This window comes from Dendropsophus ebraccatus, chromosome 11 (genome assembly GCF_027789765.1).
Source record: "Dendropsophus ebraccatus isolate aDenEbr1 chromosome 11, aDenEbr1.pat, whole genome shotgun sequence".
NCBI classification, from domain to species: Eukaryota; Metazoa; Chordata; class Amphibia; order Anura; family Hylidae; genus Dendropsophus; species Dendropsophus ebraccatus.
Window position 1 is genome coordinate 61,903,223 of NC_091464.1, and position 18,542 is coordinate 61,921,764.

An 18,542-nucleotide genomic window follows, 5' to 3' on the forward strand; every position below is an offset into this window, starting at 1 on the left:
CTCCCTCCAGACACAGGTAGTATAATGCCCCCTCATCTGACTGCACCCCCTCCAGACACAGGTAGTGTAATGCCCCCTCATCTGACTGCACTCCCTCCAGACACAGGTAGTGTAATGCCCCCCTCATCTGACTGCACTCCCTCCAGACACGGGTAGTATAATGCCCCCCTCATCTTACTGCACCCCTCCAGACACAGGTAGTATAATGCCCCCCTCATCTGACTGCACCCCCTCCAGACACAGGTAGTATAATGCCCCCCTCATCTGACTGCACCCTCTCCAGACACAGGTAGTATAATGCCCCCTCATCTGACTGCCCCCCCTCCAGACACAGGTAGTATAATGCCCCCTCATCTGACTGCACCCCCTCCAGACACAGGTAGTATAATGCCCCCTCATCTGACTGCACCCCCTCCAGACACAGGTAGTATAATGCCCCCCTCATCTGACTGCACCCCCTCCAGACACATGTAGTATAATGCCCCCCTCATCTGACTGCACCCCCTCCAGACACAGGTAGTATAATGCCCCCCTCATCTGACTGCACCCCCTCCAGACACAGGTAGTATAATGCCCCCTCATCTGACTGCACCCCCTCCAGACACAGGTAGTATAATGCCCCCCTCATCTGACTGCACCCCCTCCAGACACGGGTAGTATAATGCCCCCTCATCTGACTGCACCCCCTCCAGACACAGGTAGTATAATGCCCCCTCATCTGACTGCACCCCCTCCAGACACAGGTAGTATAATGCCCCCTCATCTGACTGCACCCCCTCCAGACACAGGTAGTATAATGCCCCCCTCATCTGACTGCACCCCCTCCAGACACAGGTAGTATAATGCCCCCTCATCTGACTGCACCCCCTCCAGACACAGGTAGTATAATGCCCCCCTCATCTGACTGCACCCCCTCCAGACACGGGTAGTATAATGCCCCCCTCATCTGACTGCACCCCCTCCAGACACGGGTAGTATAATGCCCCCCTCATCTGACTGCACCCCCTCCAGACACAGGTAGTATAATGCCCCCTCATCTGACTGCACTCCCTCCAGACACAGGTAGTATAATGCCCCATCATCTGACTGCACCCCCTCCAGACACGGGTAGTATAATGCCCCCCTCATCTGACTGCACCCCCTCCAGACACAGGTAGTATAATGCCCCCCTCATCTGACTGCACCCCCTCCAGACACAGGTAGTATAATGCCCCCCTCATCTGACTGCACCCCCTCCAGACACAGGTAGTATAATGCCCCCCTCATCTGACTGCACCCCCTCCAGACACAGGTAGTATAATGCCCCCCTCATCTGACTGCACCCCCTCCAGACACAGGTAGTATAATGCCCCCTCATCTGACTGCACCCCCTCCAGACACAGGTAGTATAATGCCCCCTCATCTGACTGCACCCCCTCCAGACACAGGTAGTATAATGCCCCCCTCATCTGACTGCACCCCCTCCAGACACAGGTAGTATAATGCCCCCCTCATCTGACTGCACCCCCTCCAGACACAGGTAGTATAATGCCCCCCTCATCTGACTGCACCCCCTCCAGACACAGGTAGTATAATGCCCCCTCATCTGACTGCACCCCCTCCAGACACAGGTAGTATAATGCCCCCTCATCTGACTGCACCCCCTCCAGACACAGGTAGTATAATGCCCCCTCATCTGACTGCACCCCCTCCAGACACAGTTAAAAAATATCAGCAGCACAGACTGCACCAAAGTAGGAAAAAAATCTTGTGACTTGATTCACACCCTCTAGCGCGATATTTCGGTTTTAGCCCTGAGAAAGGCTAGAGTACACCGAAACCTCGCACAGGAGGGAGTGAATAAAATCACAAGATTTTGTACTACTTTGGTGCAGTCTCTGCTGCGAAATGATTGTACAGAGTCTCCTGGTTCCGTTGAAAGGGCTGCAGGCGGCATCAATGTGTATAAGGTACCGCTAAAGTAACTGGCCAGCAGCGCCACAAGAAACTGACATGTCAGTTTTTTGCAGCCACTATTCATTGAATAGCGGCTGCAGAGAACCTGTCAGTGCATACAATGGAGCTCCGGCTGCATGCTCCATTGTGTGCATCGGGGAATTCAGATGCGAGCACACACGGGTGTGCCTGAATCACAATTCAACAGAGATGAAGACCATCCGGCTGGGATATTCTGGTAAAAGGGGTATTCTGGTGAAAAATATTTTTTCAAATTAACTGCTCTGAGGAAGTTATAGGAATTTGTAAATTACGTCTAATTAAAAATCTCCAGTCTTCCAATACTTATCAGCTGCTGTATGTCCTGCAGGAAGTTGTGTATTCCCTCCAGTTTGACACAGTGCTCTCTGCTGCCACCTCTGTCCATGTCAGGAACTGCCCAGAGTAGGAGAGGTTTTCTATGGGGATTTGCTACTGCTCTGGACAGTTCCTGACATGGACAGAGGTGGCAGCAGAGAGCACTGTGTCAGACTGGAGAGAATACACCACTTCCTGCAGGACATACAGCAGCTGATAAGTACTGGAAGACTGAAGATATTTAAATCAAAGTAATTTACTGATCTGTAACTTCTGACAGATTTGAAAAAAATATATTATTTACCTGAGTACCCCTTTAACGCTTTAATGACCACTGATATGCCTTTCATGAAGGTCCTTAAAAGTCTTATTCTAGCCCAACACCTTGTGGTGAGGCTAGAATAAACCATTATTGGTCTCCTCTGCTGGAGATTGTAATATAAGAATAGACTAGATGGTCATTTTCTCCTTCATCGTTTATGTTTCTAAGTCTGTGTTCACACATGACATTTTTCATGTGTTTTTGCAGCAATATTAAAGAGAACCTGTCACCTCCCGTGCCGGGTCAGAGCCCGGCCGACCCCGCTAGAGCCCCTTATAGTCACCTCATTCCCGAAGTACCGCTTCTTCAGCCGGAGTGGGGCGACGGAGATATCACTGTGGGAAGCCCGGAGCACGCGCTGCTGAGATGAGAATGACGGCTCCATTCATTCTCTATGAGCGTCGGACTCATCTCAGCCGCACTCGCCAGGCTTCCCATGGTGATATCTCCGTCCCCGCACTGGCTGAAGAAGCGGGACTTCGGGAATGAGGTGACTATAAGGGGCTCTAGCGGGGTCGGCCGGGCTCTGACCCGGCACGGGAGGTGACAGGTTCTCTTTAAGTTTCTACCTAAATGGTGCAGTTTTACCACAACTGCATCAATCAGTAACAACTGTATAAGTGTTGGCAGTGCACTAGTATTGCTGCTCACATACACAGCTCTATGCAAAATCGCTGTACTAACGTGAAAGGTTTGGTGCTGATTATGTCTTTAAATGTTGGGTGGGCCCCAAGAATCAATTTCCCTGGTGGGCCCAAGGTACCCCAGTCCGACACTGAGCGAGCGGCTCCGGCCGCACGCTCCATAGTGTGCTGTGAGAGTTCTGATGCATCAGAACTCTGCGGTTTCAAAGATCATTCGGCCGGTACTGCAGTATTGGTTGGGATGATCTTTTCAGAGACTGGCCGGTCTCTTACGCAGTCTGAACATAGCCTTAAGCAGTATTCATCAGTCACTGTATGGTGGTATTCAGTCACCATATAGCAGTATTCATCAGTCACTGTATGGTGGTATTCAGACACTATATAGCAGTATTCATCAGTCACTGTATGGTGGTATTCAGTAACCATATAGCAGTATTCATCAGTCACTGTATGGTGTTATTCAGTCACCATATAGCAGTATTCATCAGTCACTGTATGGTGGTATTCAGTAACTATATAGCAGTATTCATCAGTCACTGTATGGTGTTATTCAGTCACCATATAGCAGTATTCATCAGTCACTGTATGGTGGTATTCAGTCACTATATAGCAGTATTCATCAGTCACTGTATGGTGTTATTCAGACACTATATAGCAGTATTCATCAGTCACTGTATGGTGGTATTCAGTCACTATATACAGTAGCAGTATTCATCAGTCACTGTATGGTGGTAATATTTGGTCACTGCCTGACTGAATTATTCAGTCATTATAGGATTATTGCTAAGTTTATATAATGATATTATTTTGTTCGGTGACATATTTATGACAGGATGGCTATTATATCCCCATTTAGTGCTTTTCTACACAAATTTTAATATTAAACTAACACAATTCAGCATGCAGTTAAAATAACATATATATTAATAAATGTCTTCTATGGGTCACTACAATTACAGCGATACTAAATTTGTATTTTTTTTTTAACTATTACCACTTTGGCACAATGGAAACTACGGTATCTTCCTGAAAAAATGACATAACTGTCGCCCCATTGGAGGATCAATAGCGTTCTTATTTTCGTGTGACAGAGCTGGCAATTCTGGTTCTGCTTTTTTTTTAAAAAAAACAAAAACAAAACAGTTTTACAGCAGTGCATTGTGCAGCCTAAATAATAATATAGTTTTATAGCTTGGGTTTTTACAGACGTGGCGATACCAAACATGCATAGTTTATTTTTGTATTTTGTTTTTTTATATTTTATGTACCAGTTTATTTTTAATGGAGAATACAATATAATTTGTATGTTTTGTTTTGTATGTTTTATTTCCCACTTTCTTTCCCACTAGTGTACATTACAGTACACTAAAGTACATTAACCATTGATCTTTTGATTACTGTCACAATACACTACACTACCACATCAGTACCAAACACCATGCATCAGCACAATATGCCTCCACAGGAGTGTCAAACACCACAATACAGCACAATATACCTCTGCAGCAATACCAAAACACCACAGTGCAGCACAATATACCTCCCAGCAGTACCAAACACCACGGTGCAGCACAATATACCTCCCAGCAGTACCAAACACCACGGTGCAGCACAATATACCTCCGCAGCAGTACCAAAAACCACGGTGCAGCACAATATACCTCCGCAGCAGTACCAAACACCACGGTGCAGCACAATATACCTCCGCAGCAGTACCAAACACCACAGTGCAGCACAATATACCTTCGCAGCAATACCAAAACACCACAGTGCAGCACAATATACCTCCCCAGCAGTACCAAACACCACGGTGCAGCACAATATACCTCCCAGCAGTACCAAACACCACGGTGCAGCACAATATACCTCCGCAGCAGTACCAAAAACCACGGTGCAGCACAATATACCTCCGCAGCAGTACCAAACACCACGGTGCAGCACAATATACCTCCGCAGCAGTACCAAACACCACAGTGCAGCACAATATACCTCCGCAGCAATACCAAAATACCACAGTGCAGCACAATATACCTCCGCAGCAATACCAAAACACCACAGTGCAGCACAATATACCTCCCCAGCAGTACCAAACACCACAGTGCAGCACAATATGCCTCCACAGCAGTGTCAAACACCACAATACAGCACAATATACCTCCGCAGCAGTACCAAACACCACAATACAGCACAATATACCTCCGCAGCAGTACCAAACACCATGGTGCAGCACAATATACCTCCGCAGCAATACCAAAACACCACAGTGCAGCACAATATACCTCCGCAGCAATACCAAAACACCACAGTGCAGCACAATATACCTCCCCAGCAGTACCAAACACCACGGTGCAGCACAATATACCTCCGCAGCAGTACCAAACACCACAGTGCAGCACAATATGCCTCCACAGCAGTGTCAAACACCACAATACAGCACAATATACCTCCGCAGCAGTACCAAACACCACGGTGCAGCACAATATACCTCCGCAGCAGTACCAAAACACCACAATACAGCACAATATACCTCCGCAGCAGTACCAAAACACCACAATACAGCACAATATACCTCCGCAGCAGTACCAAAACACCACAATACAGCACAATATACCTCCGCAGCAGTACCAAAACACCACAGCATAGCATCACATATTTTCTCAGCCACACTAAACAAATACCACAGTGCAGCGCAAAATACCTCTCCAGCAGTGCTAAAGGATCAGCACAGATCTGGGTAGGGATCTGTTCACATCTGTACACATAACAAAGATGCATATCTGCAAAACGAATAATTAATGCACCGAAGGACTGAACATGATATTTTGCAAAAGAACAGAGGATGGCCCACAAAATGAAGGTATAAGTTCTGAAAATGGTCCTAATAGCAGCACTAATAGACTACATGCAGTCCATTTATGTCAATGGGCTTGCTGCCTGGTAGCCATGTCAGCATAGCTTCTTGAAGGATGGGCTGATATATACTCAGAATGAGGTAAATGTTATTGGAACACAGCCATATTTTTACTGCCTAGTTTCGCCCCCCTCCCACCCCCTCCTCCAAGTGAAAGGGAAATGTTCCTGCATGACAAACCCTACACTGATGATCTATCATAAGGTTATTGTGAAGAATGGCCCATGGGATTACAAACTAAATAACTTATTATGCAGGCACTATATGGTCGCATGATATAGGCTTTAAAATGCAACTTTTTTTGTACCATATAGCAATATTATGTGATTTAGAGTAGCATCACCATGTAAAGATGACGACGAAGGGGCCAGGGCCTTTGCTTATTGCCTAAGGCGCCCTGGTCAACGATGTTCATGTAATTTACCAATGTAATAATAATAATAATAATAATACTTTATTATTTCACCATAAAATGTTAATAAATGTACAGTGGATAATGGTCCCAATGTCTATGCAATCAAATCTGCTCCAATCTGATTGGTTGTAATGTGCCTGGTTCGAATCCCAGCGTTTTTGTTGTGGTTACCAAGTCACAACTTTCTTCTCGCTGACCAGCTCCCCATGTGGGGAATCTGCTGAATCCGGGAGGAGAGCCAAATATACCGGGGTCAGCGCACCCTCATCTGGGGACTTGGTGGCATTAGGACCCGCCATATCAGTCCTCACCCACCCTGGGCAGCAGGCATTGAGGAGAATGCCATCTCCTTTACTGGTCTTCTTTAGTTCCCGTGCTTGAATTTTAGATAACACTGTTACCCCAATTTTGGACACCCCATAAGCAAAGTTTGGCCAGCCCCTTTCTTGATGGACTCCGTTCTTGGCATCTTCCACAAACTTCTCCATGAGCCTGACCAGCTCGTCTTCTGTGATGGTGTCGCTGCGGAATCTCTCCTGGAGTTTGGGGCTGCACTTTGAAAGAGACGTGTGGCTGAAGATACTGGACACGTTAACCACTCTGCCTATGGGGCAAGATATGAAGATATTAATAAACCTATTACATCCATGGGCCTAGCGAATACATAGTATGTTCTCAAGAGGCTACATAAAGATTATTCTCCTTTATTTCAAGATTCTCATCATCTAAACAAGTCTGTGCAACATGAAGAAAGTCTCTTGTAGAGCAGTGGCTGCTTCTATTAGCAGACCAATGAAAATCCTGATCCCACAGTGATTGGCTTGAGGGTAACAATGGTCACTAAGGCTGGGTTCACACTGCATTTTTGCAATCCGTTTTTTTAATTAAATTTTTGCAGAAAACGGATGCATTTGTGTGCATCTGTTTTAATCCGTTTTTCCATTGACTCCCATTATAAAAAAAGAAAATAGATCAGTTTTTTTTAACAGACACAAAAATGGGGGCAACTACGGTTTTTTTGTGTATGTTAAAAAAACTGATCTGTTATGATCATTTTTTTTTTTTATAATGAAAAATGGATGAAACTAAACGGATTGCGTAGTGTGAACCCAGCCTAAGAGACCTAATTTGTGCCCATACGCCATGTTACAACCTGGCAGAAATATGAGCTTAGCTGAACCACTACAGTCAGGTTTTTGCTCTAACAACTGGGATTAGAGAAACCAAAAATGTAACCCCTGAGATGCAATAGTTAATAGGAATGTGTTACGTGGTTTCAGACGGAGAGCGCTCCTTATGTGATCCCATTGCAAGGTGCTCCAGTTTTTAATAGCAGCCATGGGTGGATAGAAGGTTTCCAGGGTTCGTACTCCAATTAGGTTGAATAAGATGCCAGTTAGAATTGCAATGCACTGTATAAGTACTCCAGTATATTATATCAGTGATAAAACAATTACATGTCCATTGCGTCCATAAGGCAGAACCCTGGGCTGTGCTCAGCTTTCCAACCACCTCTGGTTGCTGCAGGCAGGTGTGAGTTAGGTGTGGACCAAGAGGTATCAGAAGTTTAAGGAATATCCTGTGGATAAGCTATACATGGTGTAGATTAGAATAAACTTTTATGAAAAGTTAATCAACTGTACGGCCCTCAAAGTGGTGCCAAAATTGTGGTAAAATCTGACTGGCTATCTGGCGACATATGTGTCCCGCTGCTCCAATCTGACAGGAGACTCTGGTCCCCATTCTCAAGATTGTGTGTGTGTGTGTGTGAGCTGATGTGCATTGAAAGTCTGTCTAGGTCATGACGCATGGAGTGAATGCGTGTGGACTTCTCCCAGCTCAATCTCCTGATTGGTCAAGTCTAAACACTCTAATGGTGCGTTTACACACAGAGATTTATCTGACAGATTTTGGAAGCCAAAGCCAGGAATGGATTTGAAAAGAGGATAGATCCCAGTCTTTCCTTTATGACGTGATCCCTATTTATAGTCTGTTCCTGGTTTGGGCTTCAAAGATCTGTCAGATAAATCTGTCTGTGTAAATGCACCATAACTCTGACCAATAATTTTTTTTCATATGTCTCTCTGAGGTATCAAAGTTATTTTTTAATAACAGTGCCCATTTAAACTTACCATTGGGCTTGATGAGTGGCAGCAGCTCATTACAAACATCCCTCGTACCAAAAAAGTTAGTTCTTAGAATGACTTTGGCTTGGATTCCAAATGGGGTTGTGTCAGCAGCTGATGATTATAGAGACAGAAATTTAGTAAGTTATATATCTTGGGGTGATAGTTTAATTCAGAAACTATTTTCTGATGCCAGAAAACCCCTTTAATTCTTTGGTGTAGCCTCCATTTAACCCTTTTAAAAATAAACTCCTAATTTTAGGACCTTCCTTGAAAAAAGGTATCCCTTGTTTAAAGAGAATCTTTCAGTGTGCTGACAGTGTGCTGTGGCTGGCAGTCCACTAGTGAGTATGGTGACTGTCCGTGCAGTGGATTATGCACAATCTTACTGTAATGTAGTGTCAAAAAGTTGTATGTGCCACACTCTGGCCGCCTCACCACTCGTTCCTCCTCCCTCCTCTTCATGAATGAATAATCAATCCTGCCCGGCCTTTTGCTCCCTCAGCTGTCAGCCAGTGTCTCTGATTGCAGATCAGTCCTCTGTAGGCAGGTTATGTCTGAAAGAAACCCTCAGATATAGTTGAATCTCTGAAGCCAAACGTGTTGTGGCTGTGGTCTAGGGGTAACTCACCTGTTTACAGACCTGCCAACAGTTCATACTTTGGTTTGAATCCCCATGATTTAAGATTAAATATAGGTCTTAATTTTTTTTCTCAGTCAGTCCTCTATTTGCAGACACTGACTGACAGGTGAGTGAGCAGGAGGCCGAGCAGCATTGATTATTCATGAAGAAGAGGGAGGAGGCGTGCCAGAGTGCAGCACAAACACTGAGCCACAACACCTCATTGACTCTTTATTACAGTAGAAAAACAGAGATGCGCATAATTCACTCCACTGACAAATTATCAAAAGGTATCATGCTCACTAGGGGACTGCCAGCTACAGCACACTGTCAGCATTAGTGGTGGGGATAGGGTGCTGACAGATTCTCTTTAAACAGACATCCACTGTGTGCTGTCCACTGTGTGGTGCTATTGGTTACACACTTCGTAAAAGACTGTACTTTTTGAGTGTAAGTGGTGATGTAGTAGTACCAAAGTTTCGCCACAAGATGTCGGTATTGCTAGTATGTATGCTCAGTTATTGCACAGCTGTAGTTCTTAAGGGGTTATTGTTTGTGTGTCACATAGATGGATGCTAATGCCAATGCATGTATGCCAAAAAGAGTTCTTTCTTCTTCTCCTCACCTATCATCTCTCTCTTTACTTATCACATACACACTGCTCACACACTCACAGCACACTTTAGAGGAAGGACACAAGCCAGAACGCTCTCTACAGTGGTCCAGTTGGGCCCTGGCCCCTGCCAGGTCTCCAGTCTAAGTTGTGGTCTAGACGTATAGCACATGTACCTAGACACCGTTTCTTCTCAAGCCACCTCACTCAACACTATGCAGTGTTAAACCTTCACTAGAGAGGACAAGTCAGGGGTCATCCTAACCCACTCTGTGGACAAGGAGAGACACAGTTCAGGACAGTATCCATAAAGAAAGTAAAGGAACTGATCCTGATAGAGCAAAGTTGCTAGAAGCCTATGAATTCTATCTCGCCGCGCGGGTGTAATCAGGGAACCCTCAGCATTCCGCTAATCCCAAGTAACAAGGTCTCGGGCTTGTGTCACCCTCTAGGATGGGTCATTTGACACTGGTGGGCAATAGGTGGTGCAAAGACCAAAGAGTCAAAACACAGGCACAAGTATTCTCTCTCCTTTCAAGTATTCTATTTCTACCTCCAAAGTTCCGGCAGAGCACAGTACTACTTGGGTTGAGACTCTCTCGACATCCTCCACTCTACTCTTCTGATTCTTTCTTCTACTTATCAGCACGCAGCTCAGTCAGTACAACTGTACCACTCTCTCTACTCTCAATACACATCTGGATCCTAAAGTATTAAGTAAATAAGATTTTATTTATGCTAAAGAGACTCTGTGATTCCTCGTCAAGCACCGACACAGTACACACACACTCTTTGGGCCATTTTTTGATGGGTTGGCTGACTAATAGTAATAAAGTCTAAGGGCCCTATAACACAGGGAGATTATCTGCCAAATCAGGCAGATATCTCCCCGTGTATTAGATATCATGTAAAAAAATAATCAGCCAGGCATCTCTTTATATAATAGGCAGAAGGCTAATTAAAATCTGATCTACCATCTACAATGTTTCTAGTTTTTACTTGGTTCCTTGAAGAAGCCTGAGTGTCGAAACGTACGTAGGGACGGTTGTAGCCGCTGCAATACAAATGGGTGAGTGTTGGCTCTAATTAGTGTTTACAAATGTCTAAGTGCACTATTGCACATTATGTTTAGTGAGAGTTTGTTTACATGGATCAATAGCCTAGGAACATAGCAGTCCAGCACTTTATCTATCAAATTTCCATATTGCTCGGCAGTGGTGTATATTTTTTATGTTAATCATTGGTGATCATTTTTTTAACTATTGATAATAATTTTTATAATTTTTTCTGTATATGTGCAGTTTATATTTTTAAGTATGTGAATAAAAAGATACTTCGTACTTTTTGAACTATACCCATATGTTCTTTTCACATATGTAATAATTGCTTTGATGGGTTGTTCTTACTAAGGATTTAGTGACACCTAGTGGTGGTTTGATTTATTACAGCACCTTTTTTACACTGTTGGTTAGATATTTCTTGTCACTACATCCCAAACCATTTGTGTATTCTTTTAGTTTATACTTTTGCACATTGAATTGGATCTAAAATGTAATACACATACATATATGTGAATGCACCAGGGCTAATGTGTACATATACAACTATATGGATGGAAAAAGTGGGGATAACTTAACTGCGCCATGCTGATTGTTGCAAAACCCAACATGCCTGGGTATGCTAGGACTTATAGTTTTGCAAAAGCTGGTGAGCGACACTTTGGAGAACGCTGTTTTAGGATCTATCTTTTTTTTTTTTTTAAGTAAATTAATAATAGCCGGTGTTCTACCCATAGAACAGCAATAAACTGAATTATAACATACCTTTAAATGCGATTCCTGCATTATTGATGAGAACATCCAGACCACCATACTTTTCCTTTAGGAAGTCCCGCAGAGCCCGGATACTGGTCAGGTCATTGATGTCCAGCTGATGGAAGAGCGGAGACAACCCCTCACTATTCAGGGCCTTGACAGCTTCTTCTCCAAGCTTGGGGTTCCTGGCTGTCAGATACACATCCCCCTTAAACTGCTTGCACATGGCCCTGACCACAGCCAGCCCAACTCCCTTATTGCCCCCTGTGACTACTGCAACTCGCACCCCGGCCATGCTGACAGCTCTTACTGTGTACAAGACCCAGCTTTTGTAGAAGGAACTGGAAATGTTAGTGGCTCTTTGTATTTATTACAAGAGCTCCACCTCTATAAGAAGATAAAGCTGAGTTACAGAGATCATATAACATAGTACGATTAATGATTGTTAGAATGTTATCCCTCACATTATCTTCACATTGGCCTCTCTAACATTTATTTTGGCGGTGAATATGCATGTGTGGTGACTGAGGGGCTGCAAGTTGTTATATACAGAGCTAGCAGGTGTTGCGGTACCGCTGCAGCACTTGTCACCTGGCTTGAGTGGTATACTGGGGTTTTCCAAAGTCCCAACACACATTGAAAATGTTCCTATTACCCTTTTTTTCTTTTTTTTTTTAACCAGGTGTTGGTGCAGGACACAGTCACAAGGAGTCCAGGGATGACTGCTGAACGTTAAACTTTATTTGAAAAGTTTTTAAAGGTGCAGGTACAGAATAACAGTCACAGTTCAGTAAGGGTAGTAGTGGGTGTAGGGAGGGCACCACTGAATAATATATGGAAGGGTGCTGTAATGCCTAAGCAAATTACAATGACTAAAAAAAGAAAAGAAATAGAAAGCACTATACTAGCACACCTTCATTATCAAGCAAAAATATTTTTTATTGAGGCACAGAAAGAAAAATATTTAAAAACATGCATACACATAGAACAACCCATGATAAGGTGTACTAATGACTCTGTCCAAGACAGCAATTGTATGGGGTTAATAACCCTGATAGGGGAAAAGGAAACAATACACTAAAGCAGATAGGTATAGGGTGCAGATAATTAGAGTATCAGATATGCATAATATGCTGCTCCCAACTCCATATGCAAAAAAACCCTAGTGCACAGGAATGCCATGGCCGGGCAAACCGAAAGTTCCCTCTGAGCCGGAAGTGATGTATGGAGGATGGGCACTAAGATGTTACCCTGCCGCAATGCCAACATGAAAGACTAACATGATAGATATACTGTAGAAATTGTACTGCATAACAATAATGTATGTTCAACATACTGAGTAAGTACAGCACATGCGCACGAGAGGTAGCGGGCGCCATATTGGAAGAGGCAATATAGTAAATCTGCATAGTTCGTCTGCGCATGTGCATGGATGATAGCGGCCGCCATGTTGGTAGAGATGTTAAGTAACATGAAATTATAACAATATACAATGCGGGTGCAAATGGCAATCAAATAATATCGCTGTATATCCGCATATTTATATGCTCACAAGGTTACAGTATATGCTGACAATACTCAAATATGTACAAAATATAAACTATGTAATTTAACTCCTATAAATGTATGCATACTACCCCTATTTCTAATGCTTAAGAATGGAATAACCATATAGGCATGTTGCCATAATATAAATATGTATAACTGGTTCCTCACATTTATAATATCTATAGAAGCATATATGAATAAAAAGATAACTGCTGTCCAACTAAGCAAATGCGACGCATGCGCACAAAGGGTAGCGGGCGATATATTCAAAAGGGTAAAAATAATATATTTGCAATGTACGTTTGTGCAACGCATAAATAATAATGGCCGCCATGTGGGTGAAAATATAAAATGACATGAAGTCTTGACAGATATACAAAGCATGCGCAGACAGCTTTCCAATGGTATCATGGTGTACTCACATGCTCATATGTCCACATATAATATACTAACAATAAATATTGAAGCATGAAATATCACTAATGCTAAATATGTTCATCGATTCCAATAAGTGTATTGCATGCAGCCCATATAGCTAATACCAAAAAAATGGGACAAACATGTGGGTAGACTGCCATAATGAACAGATCATATGCCATGCTAGATATACAGAATAATAAAGCTAAATGTAAACCAATCTCATATAATATTGCACTATACCAAATAGTAAACACAATAGCCTAATTGATTGCACTAAAAATGTAAGTGAAGATAAAATATAGTGTCCATATTTACATGCATACATATGTGATATAACATGCCAAATACAGTGAAGTATTCTATAGTGAAAAGTAATATCATATAAAGTAATATATGCCCTATGTATTAGGATACCATTTAGGGCATGATATGCCCGTCGTGGTTACCATGTGATCAGTCACAAACAATAAACAAATAATAATAATAAGCATTAGATAAAGTGATAAAGTGCAAATAAGCTGTGTAGCTACATAGCATAATCACGGCATGTGAGGAGATTATTGTCCAAACCATATGGGGAGCAACCACCACTCTGCGCTACGACGGCGGGACCACTGGCCCGGAGACCAGAGAGACACCACGGAATATGCCCCAAGATGGGGTGATGCATATATTCTGCATGTATTTCAATGTCTCTAACCATAGATGGGTCCAATATGGAACATAAATCATGAAGCGGATCCAAGACACTAGTGAGTTAGGCAAGGAATTTTCTTATTGTGTGAAGGCATCCTACAGTTCAGTAAGGTACAGCATTTTCTTCACAAGGCAAAGTAGCCTTCCCCTTTAAGAGGGTTGAAATCACTGCTTTGTTTGGGGTAGTGATTTTATTTACAATAGTTAATTTAGAGGTGAAATATAGAAGAGTGAGAAGGTAAACTACAAAAAGGGGCATCGCCCATACAGTACTGTACTCTCCTAGCAAGAATCCTGACAACTTTGGTTAGGTTGCAGTTACTTACAAGATGTAGAGACAACTAGTACTCATGGTAAAAAATACTTTCTTGCTGTGAAGAGTATGTGGATGGGCACATCCAGGAGTACTTGGCATAAGTGCGGCAGTGGTAGTAGCCGACCTTTCACATTTTTCAGGAAAGGGTTTAAAGAAAGCAGAGGAACACTTCGGCAAAAATGCAGCTTCTCCAACCTCTGACAAGACTTGACTCGAGACTTTAAAGAAGATTACCCTCTCAGCATTCACACGTATGTTCCCTCAGGCGTAGTTGCACCTTTGGTGGTTTAACTGTGCATGCTTATGCACACAGGAACAACAGCAGGATGGAAAGTGGTGGGCTCTGGCCAGTGGCCATATCCCTGGAAGAAGACTGTCTGGAGCAGGAACAGACTGGAGTAGCCTCAGGAAGAAAACTCAGACCAAGAACTAGGAAATACCTCATACCTGCACTAACCACCCTACATCACAAATCGTTGTTTTAGAACACTGCACATGTACTCTGAAATACTGCCACTACTGAAAAACACCTATTTTTTCCACAGAGGAATATGTGCCATTACAACTTCCACTGGGCCATATGTAATAATAACCACCATGAAAATCCCATTAAAACAATAATATGTTGATTTCCTTCATAATCAGCATCAAAATACACAATATATCATCTCCATCTTTTTACAGTGTAGATACCCTTAGCGTCAAGAGACATCTAGTGGTAAGAAATCAAAATGCACCAAGTTTTCTATAGAACTGTGACAATTTTTTTGCATTTATTTCATTTATATTACATATAAAAACTTCCACATTGGATCTGGGTCTTGTTATAAAGAAAAAAACTGGTGTTGAATATACATTTATGTTCATGCTTGTTGTGGCACATGATTGTAGAGCATTGCATTACAGAAGAAGTATAGTCACAGAGATCAGCTCTGCTACATCTTGGTATGCACAATTTCATTGTAGGGTATTTTAAACTTGGTTCTAGTTGGAATGATGAGAAATTGTATTAGAATTACCTTAGGGCCTGAAGGAGTGAAGCGCTCAGCCAGACGCTTTTCCTGGCTCTATCTGTCCGTGGTCTTCAATGACCGATAAAAACCTTTGATGTCTGTGTGACACTTTCAGTGTTCCTAAAGAGATAGGTTAAGTATATAGAAAGTAAACATAGATTGTATGTATTTGTATAGTTTATAGATATGTAATTTCTCAGTAGCTCATAGGACACACAGATCAAGAAGAGCTTAGTCATGGTTATTCTGCATCATAAGATATTAGCTGGCTCATTATGAGCTTCTAAATAGGGTCATCAATATCAGATCAGTAGTAGTCTGACTGTCTGCTGATCCCCTGATGCTGTGTTCAGTTTGGATCCAGCTTGAGATGATATTGCGGCTTAGTCCCCTTTTACTTGACTAGGACTGAGCTGCAGTACCAGCTTTGGTCACTTCCAAATGGGCAGCCCTGTGCCCTATAAACTATGGGGGGGGGGGGGGGGGGATCAGGCTCACAGCAGCATCTTCAGCTAACTGCGAAGGGTCTCAGGAGTTTACTAATTGGATATTGGAGGATATAAAGTAGATGGGCACAGAACGGTGGTACAGCCCACAAGTACACCATGGACCCTCTTGATGACCTAGGATTTATGGGGCGAAAGAATTGAAAAGTGACTCATTACCTCTGTGTCAAATTCCACCGGTGGAGTCCTACAATTCTACACCTGTGCCACAAACATACAAGATTATAAAATACCTTAAAAGATCGAGAAAAAAATATGCATTTTAAATAACCTCATACTTTATTTTTAACTGAGGCCAACATCTGACAAAAGGGCACCTTGCTCTCAAATTAGACATCTACCAGGAAACAACTTTATTTTCACTGACCAGCTCCTCATAGGGTGAATCTGATGAATTGGGGAGCAGAGCCAAATATACCGTGGTCACAGCACCTTCATCTGGGGGCTTGGGGGCATTAGGACCCGCCATATCAGCCCTCACCCACCCTGGGCAGCTGGCATGGGGAGAACAACATCTCCTGTCCTGGTCTTTTTTAGTTCTCTTGTCTGAATTCGGGACAATGTCATATTCCGGATTTTGGACACCCCATAGGCAGTGTTTGGCCAGCCCCTTTCTCGATGGACTTAGTTCTTGGCATCTTCTACAAACTTCTCCATCAGCCTCACTAAATCGTCCTCTGTGATGGTGTTGTTGCGGAACCTCTCCAGGAGTTTGGGGCTGCACTTTGGAAGGAACGTGTGGCTCAAGATACTGGACATGGTAACCACTCTGCCTGTGGGGAAAGGTATGGAGAAGTTAATACTTATGGCAGGTTCTTTAAAAGAATCCCACCCCTAAACAATTTGTAGTTACTTTTTCCTACCATTAAAACTAGACATTCTGAATAGAGATGAGTGAACCTGGAGCATGCTCGAGTCCATCCAAACCCGAACTTTCAGCATTTGATTAGCTGTGGCTGCTGAACTTGGATAAAGCCCTAAGGCTATGTGGAAAACATGGATATAGTCATTGGCTGTATCCATGTTTTCCAGACAACCTTAGAGCTTTATCCAAGTTCAGCAGCCCCAGCTAATCATATGCCGATAAGTGTAACTGTCATTTAGTTGTCACTGTCAAGTATCAATAGTACAAGCTATTTTAAGAAACTCTGTAATAGGTTTTATTAAGCAAAAGAGCCTAAGGCTGTTTTGCAGCCTCCCCCCTCGCTTCAGAGGAAGCAGGATTTCTGTGTCCATAATGCTCTATGGAGGGGGAGGGGCAGAGAAGGATGAGTGAGCATGGAGAGGAGAAAAGGCAGCCCTGCAGAGCACCTCATCCTGCAATCTTATCTCACCAAGCTCCCAGACCTGCACTGACTTTTCTGACCTGGGAATCCAGCCTTTTATGTGCCCAGACAGTCTTCAAACTACACACCTGCTTGTCTCCTCTCCTTCTCACTCGTCCCCCTTGGCCCCTCTCCCTCCATAGGTTATAATGAACACAGCAAACCCGTCTCTACCTTGCACCTTTGTAATGAAGACGATTTTGCCTGATGATGAGCAGATAAGAAGTGAAGGCGGAGGCTGGGAAACATGTTTTTGCCTGATAAAACCTATTACAGAGTTTCTTAAAATCACCTGTACTATTGATTTCTCCAAAAATATTTTAAAGGACAGTTACTTACACCTTAAATTCATCAATTAAATTATTGCTAAAGGAGCTGCTTTCCATCCGCACATTCCTAATCAGGTATTGACAACTATCTGTACATCTAGTGCATATAGAGAGCTGTCAATGAGTAAGACCACCCACTTGACTACTAGACTTTGTAGAAGTTTACACGAATTAATGATAAGTTATTCTGGATTTTTTCACACCAACATATATATCAGTCTGATCAGATCCTCCTGCTTTATAACTTGGTGCTTGCAAGTTTGACTGCTTTTTAAACATGACAAGTTTCCTTTAACAGGTTTCCCTAGAACTAACCTTGTGGTTCTAACCATACACTTATGCTACTACCTACCAGCAGTGTCTTATATATCTTTGCAGAAGCAGAGCCATCTAGTGACCACAGCAAATCATTGCAGCCAGTAAAGTACAACATACAGCATGAATTAGAAAGCAGTGCTGCAAACATTACAGTCATCAACATTTTTAGGCTGCGTTCACACTACGTATATTTCAGTCAGTATATGTATATTTTAGTCAGTATATTTCAGTCAGTATTGCAACCAAAACCAGGAGTGGATTAAAAACACAGGATCTGTTCACACAATGTTGTAATTGAGTGGATGGCCGTCA

The 18,542-nt window shown here is 43.0% G+C and overlaps 1 protein-coding gene across 2 annotated transcripts; it reads right to left on the reverse strand.

Moving 5' to 3' along the window:
- Positions 1 to 6,604: 6,604 nt before the first annotated feature.
- Positions 6,605 to 12,105, reverse strand: LOC138767242 (carbonyl reductase [NADPH] 1-like). Of its 2 annotated transcripts, XM_069944631.1 has the most exons (3): positions 11,769 to 12,105; positions 8,717 to 8,824; positions 6,605 to 7,188 (listed from the first exon to the last, which is right to left on the reverse strand). In XM_069944631.1, exons 1-3 carry the CDS (start codon positions 12,052 to 12,054, stop codon positions 6,752 to 6,754), a joined length of 831 nt encoding a protein of 276 aa, XP_069800732.1. In that variant the 5' UTR covers positions 12,055 to 12,105; the 3' UTR covers positions 6,605 to 6,751. The 2 variants fall into 2 exon arrangements, with proteins under 2 accessions (XP_069800732.1, XP_069800733.1); XM_069944632.1 differs by lacking the exon at positions 8,717 to 8,824.
- Between the last annotated feature and the right edge of the window lie 6,437 nt (positions 12,106 to 18,542).

Excerpts from the sequence above, each read along its gene's own strand:
- LOC138767242 (XM_069944631.1), bottom strand. The coding sequence starts at position 12,054 with ATGGCCGGGGTGCGAGTTGCAGTAGTCACAGGGGGCAATAAGGGAGTT. Across the intron at positions 8,825-11,768 it reads TGCAGGAATCGCATTTAAAG|CTGCTGACACAACCCCATTT; the intron begins GTATGTTATAAT and ends TATAATCATCAG. Across the intron at positions 7,189-8,716 it reads GCCACTCATCAAGCCCAATG|GCAGAGTGGTTAACGTGTCC; the intron begins GTAAGTTTAAAT and ends CTTGCCCCATAG.